The sequence below is a fragment of the Cetorhinus maximus genome, chromosome 4 (assembly GCF_964194155.1).
Source record: "Cetorhinus maximus chromosome 4, sCetMax3.hap1.1, whole genome shotgun sequence".
NCBI lineage: Eukaryota > Metazoa > Chordata > Chondrichthyes > Lamniformes > Cetorhinidae > Cetorhinus > Cetorhinus maximus.
Genome location: NC_135882.1, coordinates 126,420,939 through 126,430,674, shown reverse-complemented (window position 1 = coordinate 126,430,674; position 9,736 = coordinate 126,420,939). Strand labels below are relative to the sequence as shown.

The 9,736-nt window shown below is 46.2% G+C and overlaps 1 protein-coding gene across 1 annotated transcript in view; it reads right to left on the bottom strand.

Moving 5' to 3' along the window:
* Positions 1 to 9,376: 9,376 nt before the first annotated feature.
* Positions 9,377 to 9,736, bottom strand: part of tmem67 (transmembrane protein 67) — a 292,510-nt gene continuing 292,150 nt past the window's right edge. The window contains exon 27 of the mRNA XM_078541238.1: positions 9,377 to 9,457. Coding sequence (XP_078397364.1) covers positions 9,377 to 9,457 — 81 coding nt within the window. The remainder of the gene's footprint in view (positions 9,458 to 9,736) is intronic.

The window sequence follows — 9,736 nt, the reverse complement described above, 5'->3', positions numbered from 1 at the left end:
CGGGAGTTTATTATCCTGACAAACTTTAGACAGGGCGTTTTTTAATTCCCCATTTACCCTTTCTACCATCCCTGAGGACTGTGGCTGGTAGGGAATATGCAATCTCCACTGAAATCCCATAACCTGCGCTAAGTCTTTTACTATCTTTCCGGTAAAGTAAGTCCCTCGGTCACTATTTATTCCCATAGGTATTCCATATCTAGGTATTATTTCTTTCCACAATATTTTCACTACCGTTCGAGCAACATCTTTTTGTGTGGGGTAAGCTTCTACCCATCGGGTGAACATGTCTACTATCACTAACATATACTTATATCCCAAGGCCGGGGGCATATGTACAAAATCAATCTGTAAATTTTCGAAGGGTATGTTGGGCATCGGGAGGTGATCATACTTGGCTGCTGGCCCTTTGTTATTCTGCTGGCAAATTGAACAAGAGCGAGTGATTTTTTGTATGGTTGGGGTTATGTCTGGCGCAAACCATTGTTGGTTAATCGCATGTTGCATCCCTCCTTTGCCCATGTGTGCCTGTGCATGCACTAGGCGACACACGGGCAAAAATAGACTTCGGGGACATACCACCCACTCATCTGGATGAAACCAAACTCCTTCCTTAGGACTGCATTGTGCACGCTCCCATGTCCGCTTTTCCTGTTGAGTAGAGTTTTGTTGTGCTGTCTGTAGTTCAGAAGACTCTAAAACAGGGATGGGAGGGTGGCTGGAGATGTGGAGAGCTTGCAGGAGAGGTACTTGTGCGGCTGCTACTCCCTTGGCTGCCTGGTCAGCGCGGGCATTCCCTTTGGAGACAACATCAGTTAAATTAGTGTGTGCTTCACATTTAATAATTGCCAGGCGCTTGGGCAACTGAATTGCTTCGAGGAGGTTTAATACAAGTTGGGAATGCTTGATGGACTTTCCTGTTGATGTAATAAAACCCCGATTTTTCCATATCTGTCCGAAATCATGCACAACACCAAAGGCATAGCGGGAATCGGTGTAAATATTGGCTGCCTGATCACCGGCCAGGATTCAGGCTCGGGTGAGGGCAAAAAGTTCCGCTGCCTGTGCTGAAGTGCCAGGGGGCAATGCATAGGCTTCCACAGTGCGGTGCGGGTCCACGATGGCATAACCGGCGAGAAGTAAATAGTCTCTTGGTCGATGAGAAGAGCTGTCGGTGTAAAAGATAACTTCCGGATCGAGCAGGGGGTCTATCCGCAGATCCTCCCTGGGGGAGGTAGTTCGTTCGACCATTGTGAGGCAGTCATGCTCCACATCAGTTGAGGGCTCCGGCACAAAGGTGGCAGGATTAATTGCAGGTGATCGGCAGTAGGTGTAATTGGGGTGTGATAGCAAAATTACTTCGTATCCTTTACGTCGTCAGGCAGTAAAATGTTGTGTAGCGGCGGAGTTTAAAAGTAACATGACAGCATGGGGTACTCGCACCTGACAAGGGTGGTCGAGGACCAACGGTAAAGACTTTTCGACCATGGCAGCGGTGGCTGCGATGGCACGGAGGCAGGCAGGCATTCCCAGTACTACAGCAGGGAGAGCCGTAGAGTAGTAAGCAACTGATCTCCTTCCTTCTCCATGGTCCTGTGTAAGCACTCCCGTGGCGATTCCTTCCTTCTCACAGACGTGCAACTGAAATGGGCGCGCATAGTTAGGTAGCCCCAAAGCCGGGGCTGTTGTTACAGCTGTCTTGAGGGCTCGGAATGCTGACTCCCGTTCTGGAGTCCATTGAACGAGTGCGGGTGCTTCTTTCAGAGTAGCAGCACGGAAGACAGCATCATGCAGGCGATAATCGGGTATCCATTGTCGACAATAGCCAACCATGCCTAGAAAAGAAAGGACTTCCTTTTTAGTCTTAGGAGGGGGTATTCGTAGGATAGCCTGTACTCGCTCTGGTCCTATTTGCCGAGTTCCAGCCTTCAAGGTGAATCCCAGGTACTGGACTTGTGACTGGCAGAACTGTAGTTTAGACCTCGATACCCTGTGGCCTCTTGTAGCTAAGAATTGGAGCAAAGTCACTGAGTCCTCTGCACAGTCTTTCAGGGTAGGTGAGGCCACTAAAAGGTCTTCGGCATATTGTATCAGGGTAGAGTTTCCATTCAGACAGCATTCTCCCAAATCACATTTCACAGCAGCTGCGTACACAGCAGGGCTCTCTGTATACCCTTGGGGAAGCCGTGTCCAGGTATATTGTCGTCCTTAATATGTCATCTTTCATTGTAATCCACGCAGTACAGTGTAAGCGAGAGTAATACTGCACCACCTGTAACAGGCTTTTCAGAGTCCGAACAGGAGTTAAAAACAGAAGCTTGTCAATTTCCTGCCACAAGCGGCCCATCTTTGCCGCATAAGGGTTACCCTCAAGTTGCCAGCAGTATAAGGTCGGTTCGGGCTCAGCTTCGGGGGTAAGGAGTAGGGACGTTAACTGATGGATCTGGGGCGAGAGTACCTCCATATACATGCCCTGAGGGGTACAGTAGATAGTGGCTCCTAATTTGCACAGGGTCTGGCGTCCTAGCAGGGGTAAGGGAGTGGTTGCTGATACTATCAGTGTCTCGTCTACACGGTTGTCTTTTAATGACAAAACAACCCGTTTCGATAGGGGCTCTGATAAAGGAACCCCAGACACTCCCACAGTCACTACCCTGTTCTGACTAAGGGGCAATCCCAGGGAGGGGGGTACAGAGGACAGGGTAGTGTCAGTGTCCACCAAGGCTCGTAAATGAGTATCTCCTATTCTAAGGGTTACCATAGGTTGTGCTTCCGAGTCTTGGGAAAGTGATACAGCCGCTCCCTGTACCATAACCTCCCCTGGGCCCCGCTAATTTTGAGGAAAAGGGTTATTATAAGTAAAAGAGGGAACCACGGTCATCGGCAGCCTGTGTGGCATAGCATGCTCCTTGGGGGGAGTAGATGGGCAGTTCCTGGCCCAGTGCCCTTTCTTCCCGCATTTACGGCAAATGTCTTGGGATTTGTCCTGTCTCAGACCCCTAGCCTGTCCCTTACATCTGCCCTGCTTCTGACGATAGAATTGGGTCTTTTGTTGTTTGGGGCCCTCCCGGGGGCTAGCAAACAGTCCCTCACGGTCCATATTGACCAAAGTAGTGGTAATTTCGGACCAGCGCATAGTTTGCCAACTTAGATTTCGCATCTTAAAGGCCTGGGCTTGTTGGGGCAGCATACAATTCAGCAGCGTCTGAATACCCAAGGGCCCGTTGCCCTCCAAGGGAACACCTGCATACTCTTCCCAGGTATTACGGAATCTGGCAATAAAATCAGGGGCGCCCTCATCTTTCTTCTGCAAACACCGAGTTACTTCCCCCAGGTCCCCATGTCTCTGCTGCCCCCATAATTGCAATACGTCCCCTCCCTCGTAACCAATGCTCTAAACTTTCATTTCCCGTGTCAGCTTGATCATCATCGGGCCGCCAATCCCCATTTTCCCCAGGTGACACGGGAATGGTATCCCTCAGTGTGGCCCAGGAGCTGCCATAAGCAAATTTTAATAAGGCTTGTAAGTTGCCTAGAAGGGTTTGATAAATTGCACACATTTGCTCCAACCAATTGAGGAAGGCTGCGGGACGCTTAATGGGGTTGGGTGCCTCGGCTACCATGGTACTAGCCTCAGCTGGGGTCCAAGGTTTAAGTATGGCCATGTCTCCAATCATTATTTTAGGGGCCTGAAATGCATGAGAGGCAGAATCAGCTGCTATCTGTCTAGAGAGGTTTCGCGTGATGGCTCCATTTAGCCGAGTCGCTTTCTTACATTCACTATCAGATTCCGACCCCCTGAATCGGGAAGGGTGTTTACGCTGGTCGTCAGTTGGGATGGGATTTGATGGTCCCGGACCCGCTTCTGGCTCTGCTCCAGCTTCCGCACCCGGTCTCGCCACTCTATTACACTGTCTCCAAGCCGCTACCATCTCTATTAGTTCTTCTGTCAGGGTATCAGGGAGAGGAGGCTGACAAGGGCTGTCAGAAACGGGCGACATGAGTCTAGGGAACTGGGGATAAGGCCCCAGTAGTCCGCAGTTAGTGGGATAAGGTGGAGGGGCAGAGGGGTTTTCAGGCTCTGGAGCGGGAGTTTTCTCCTTTAGGGTGGTATCAGGGTACCCCCTCGGTTGGTCGGGGTCTCATTATCAGAAGCCAAACCCCCCTGTTTACTCTTTTGTTTGGGGGGCTGATGCCGCTTTGCTACTTCCATCCATTTTTCAAAACAACCCTGCATATAATTAAAATCCCAGGTAGGACCTCCGGCCCCATTCGCAACTCCATCCCACCAGGTCTGGATGAGGGCTATTTTAAAACTGCCGCCATACGGCCATTCCCCTTGTGTCCAGCCATATAAGTCACTACTAAAAGGCACCGCATACCTGTCATCTCCCGTTTCTGTTATAACAACGTCGGCTGGAGACCCCGGGGGGGGCCAGAGGATCTCCTACCTTCTGCTGAGCCCTGGTTACCATTTTCATATGTTTTTCCGTTCTCTTGCCCATCTTCAAAGTTCCTGATTTGGGTTCTGGCTTCGGTCTGTTTTTGAATTCCCGTGGAGCCGGGGATGCGGCAGATGCCTCTCTACTGCCACGATTTCCCATTTTATCTGGAAAGGAAACACAATTAAACACCGCAGCGCGTTTTGTCTACCTATGCGCTCACCGGTGTTTAAGAATTCCACAACAATTCCCCCAAATCCTTGGGTCTTTAAAATCTTTTCGGTCAGTAGCCACCCTTTTTCAAGCACTCCCCCTTTCAGCTAGGATGCTTGTTCGTCCCCCTTTCACCTCTCCAACTTAAGAGGCCGCCTCTCCAACTTAAGAGGTAGCTGGGACGCTATTTAACTGCACTCCCCCTTTCAGCTAGGATGCAGTTCGTATTCTCACCAATTTTTCGGTAGCTACCCTTTTTCAAGCACTCCCCCTTTCAGCTAGGATGCTTGTTCGTCCCCCTTTCACCTCTCCAACTTAAGAGGCCACCTCTCCAACTTAAGAGGTAGCTGGGATGCTATTTAACTGCACTCCCCCTTTCAGCTAGGATGCAGTTCGTATTCTCACCAATTTAGGAGAGTCTCTCCCTTTCTCCGTGAGGGTTCTTTTTCAAAGATCCGACGGTCCAGGTTTTCAACTACCTCTCCAACTTAAGAGGCCACTGGACTTCAGTCGGATCCCACCTTCGTCGCCATCTGTCGCGGAAAAACGGAGTGAACACTCAGAACCTGGAGGTTTGTCTAGGAAGTCTTTATTAAAGTCATGATATCACGGAGAGTCTAGTCGCATACAACGGAGCGAACCAGTCTCTGCCTAACACCTCTTTACACACATAGATATAGCAAAAGGTTCGTGACAGAAACTTGGGCAATTACAATAGTTTCAAACATAAAAACAAAAAACTACTGCGGATGCTGGAAATCCAAAACAAAAACAGAATTACCTGGAAAAACTCAGCAGGTCTGGCAGCATCGGCGGAGAAGAAAAGAGTTGACGTTTCGAGTCCTCATGACCCTTCGGCAAAACAGAACAGTTCTGCCGAAGGATCATGAGGACTCGAAACGTCAACTCTTTTCTTCTCCGCCGATGCTGCCAGACCTACAATAGTTTCAAATGGTTTCAAAAGATAGCGATCAGTGTTAATGGTTTAACGATTAGACAGGACAATGTCAATGGTTTAGCAAATAGACAGAACAATGGTTTAGCAAATAGACAGGACAATGTCAATGGTTTAGCAAATAGACAGTGATAATTGGTTACATATCCTGGGCAACGCACACACACTATAGTTTTTTTCTCTTAGATTTTGCCACCGTATCTGACATCCGGAGCCCCTTAGTCTGGGAAGGTAGCACTGGCCCTTTGATTTGCTAATTTATGTGCTGGTTGCGTGACTGTTTGGGGACAGTCTACAGTAAATTTCATTATACATGTATTTTAAGTTTATTTCTCTCACAAATATATGTGTATTTTATTTCATTCACAATTATACGTGTATTTTATTTCATTCACAATTATACACATATTTTATTTCATTCACAATTATACGTGTATGTTATTTCAATCACAATTATACACGTATTTTATTCCTCCACAAAGGGAGAACCTCTGTGCAGCTGTTGGATAAATTATTTACATTTTTAAAGAATTCAATATGTTCTGTTTTAACCGAAGATTCTGGTTTTAACAGCCACTGGACCTATTGCCTGAGCTGTCAACAACTTCACTGAGGTGAGTGGAAAGCAGGGAGCACTTCTACAGTGAAACTGAGAAACTGGGAAGATTTTAGTCAGTGAAATTGAAGAGCTGCAGCCATGGCCAGATACGAGGCTACCGCTCATAACACTGCCTCTCAGTGAGTGCTTTTGCTCCTTGACAAGTGATTTCCAACTTCTTGGAAGTCACTTCACCTGTCTTGCACTTCACTCACCTTCCGCGATACTTCCTTACCGTCAGCCTTCAACACGGCATGGGAGCACCTCTGATGGGGAATAAGAAGGCCAGCAACACCAACAGTGATGACAGCAGCAGTAACTACCTTCTCCTCAGCCACATGCATCTCAACAGGATGGATGTGATGGTCACAGTGATCTAGCTGGAAGAGGGCAAGACCCCCAGTACAGGGTCTACAGGCAGCAGGTCAGCTCTCTCAACATGTCTGAGCATCAGTGTCTCAGGAAGCTCAGGTTTCCTTACATCTGCAGCCTCCTGGAACAAGTGGAACAGGATGCAAGCATTGCCAATGTCTGACAAAGCGCCGGTTACTTGAGGGCTACTCCACCACACCCTCCCCCATCCCTTGGTCTGTGCCTTACCCTGAAGTTGCGTGCTCTCCTCCTGCAAGGAGAGAAAGCAGAGAATTATGAGTGTTAGTAATTGCTTGTATGGATAACAGGGAAGGACAACTATTGTGGAGGGTAATTTTGAAGCATGGGCACAAGAGGGCAATAGGATGAGGGTGAGTGTTGGCTGCTCAAATGGGGATGTGAGGCGACTGGAGAGAGGGGAATGAGTGGAGCTGCAAGTTGTCGTGTCCTGAGCAGCGCTGTGTAAGAGAATGCTGGGAAAGCCAGAGTGTGAGGCTTGGCACCTGAAAGTGCTATGCCACTCACCTTTCCAGCCCTCCTGAGATTATCTGGTTGTGATCGTTTTAGTGCACTGTTTTGAGGTTGGAATGATGACAATTCTGCTGCTCATTTCCTCAGTCACTTCCATGTCTGCTTGGTTGGAGAGGTTGTCCTCTTCCTCCCATTACTGCAGTTCCTCAGATCCTGCAGCAGAATCTCCATCTAAGAGTGAGGGACCTGGGGAGCAGCTTTCTCAGGTCTTCCCTCTACTCTTGCAGTTACTTCAACCTTAGAAGTCCATGTGCAGGTGCACCATTGTAACCCATGTTATAGTCCTTTAATTAGAAATCCTTCCTTTGACAGATCCAGCACATCATCCCACCCATGCTCCCTAATTGGTCAGGGAGTCTAGAAGTGGGATGCTAATGCCCTAGCTCAGTTAAAGAACTACAGCAAAGCCCACTGGAGATTCTAATGGGTTCCAATGGCTAATGGTTCCGTTGCTTTGCCAGGGACTATCAGTTTAAATTGCACCCATAGAGTGCAAAGACAAGCTGTGAAGATTGACCAAGGAGGAAAGACTTCAGTTATGCACAAAGGTTAGAGCAACTGGGGTTGCTCTCTTCAGAGTGGAGAAGGTAAGGAGAGATTTGATAGAGATGTTCAAAATCATGGAAGGTTCTGATGGTAAATAAGGAGCAACAGCTTTCCTTGGCAGAAGGGTTGGGTACTGAGAACACAGATTTAAGGTAAGTGGCAAAGGAACCAAAGGTGACATGAGGAAACAAAAATACAGTGAGTTGTTGTGACCTAGATTGCACTGACTGATAGGGGGCTTGGGAGTGGTAGCGGATACAACAATGGTTTTCAAAAAGGTATTGGTTAAATACTTGAAGTGGAAAAATTTGCAGAGCTGTGTGGAAAGGCAAGTGGGAATAATTTGGACACTCCTTTCAAAGCATTATGGGCTAAGCAGCCTCCTCCTATGCTGTACCATTCTTTAATCACTACTAGATAATCTGTTTTAGTGATGTTGGTTGAGGGATAAATATTGGTTAGGACACAAGGGAGGATTCTGCTGCCCTTATAATAGTGTCATCAAATCTTTTTCATCTCTAATTCATGAATAACAAAACACAATGTAAGTATTCCTTCTATTTTATTAAAACGAAGTTTAAAATGAACAGAAGCCTGCCTTCTCTTTCTGAACATTGTATTTTGTGTGTCAAAACTTTTCATTTTTTCTTCAAGTCATTCTCGAAGGTACAACCTGGGAGCCAGTATCATGAAAAGTAATTGGTTGTTCATGACTGAGGTAGCTCTTGTCGAATGGTATCTTGCAAGTCAATGTTGGCTGCATCTCTGGGGTTTGTTCCTGGGCAGTCTGGCATTGTCTTATGTGCTCCACTGGTGTGGTGCACTGAAGAGGAAGACGTCCTGAGGGACAGCAGTATCAAGTAGATTGATTCCACTAGGCTCTGGATCAGTATCCACTGGTCAATGGGATTGCTGGTTTAGTGATAGCTAACAGATTCTAAAGTCATGGGACAGAGAACAGCATCCATCCTAATCGCCATGGTTTTGAAACCGTTCTGCAAGCTGCTGTGTACTCTCCCCTGCTGTTACCACCAGGACTGCTGCCTGTGCTTCCATAGAGGTGGAAGCACCAACTAGTTCCTGATTGCTTCTTAGTTGGAAGTCTGCTTCAGATTTTAGCAGTGACCTTAACCATTTACTTAAGTTACCAGTAAGTGCAATTACATACAATAATAAACACAAAAATGTAACTTTCTTTGAATGTTGCCATATTAAATTTATATTTGACATTGAATATAAACCAAAGATAAACCAAAGGTTATGATGAAAATGCCCTAACAAAGAACTCCAGATTCATAAATGTAAATTCAGTAAAGTGGATTAGCCCAACGTGATATAGAAAAGAATGATAGGGCCAACAATAGATATAGAACAATATTGACTGACAGAAATTACCGACTCAACCATTTGATGGAAAAATTGTACTTGACAATGAGAACAGAGAAAAGGTAAGGGAAGGGGAAACAAACTCAACATATAAATATATGCTACTTATCAAATTACAAACTTGACTGAAACATTGTAACTCAGAATATTAGACAACTCAACATAGTATTAACTACTGTAACAATCTGTACTCTCAACAAATAAAAACAATATTAACAGGATTTTTTTGTTTAGTGGAAATGAGAAGCAAGTCCAAGAATAATAGAAGCTTGTCATACTAGAGTTCCACTTAGACATTTGTCCACCTAATGAATCTCAAAGTTTCTGTGCATTTTACAGGAGGAATCTTTCATCAACCAGTGTTTTTGCGGCCAAGTTCTTGCGGCCTACTGCAAGACGGATGAAGTGAATAACCTTAGAATCAGAAAGAATAAAATGAATGTGTTTTTTTAGAAATGTTCAGAACCTTTAAGTTTTTTATTTGCTTCCTCATTTTCTCCCCCCTTATTTGCAAATTGCCACTAATGCTACAATTCTACAGGTGCTGGCTGCTTGCTGGTACCTTACTCGTGGTCAATTTTTACTTGTGAACCTAGACTTTATTTGTGAACCTTGTGTTACAACATGTTGGACATGGGCAGGCTTTCAGTTACATAGTGCTTTTCATTAGTTTAGAACATCCCAGAACAACCA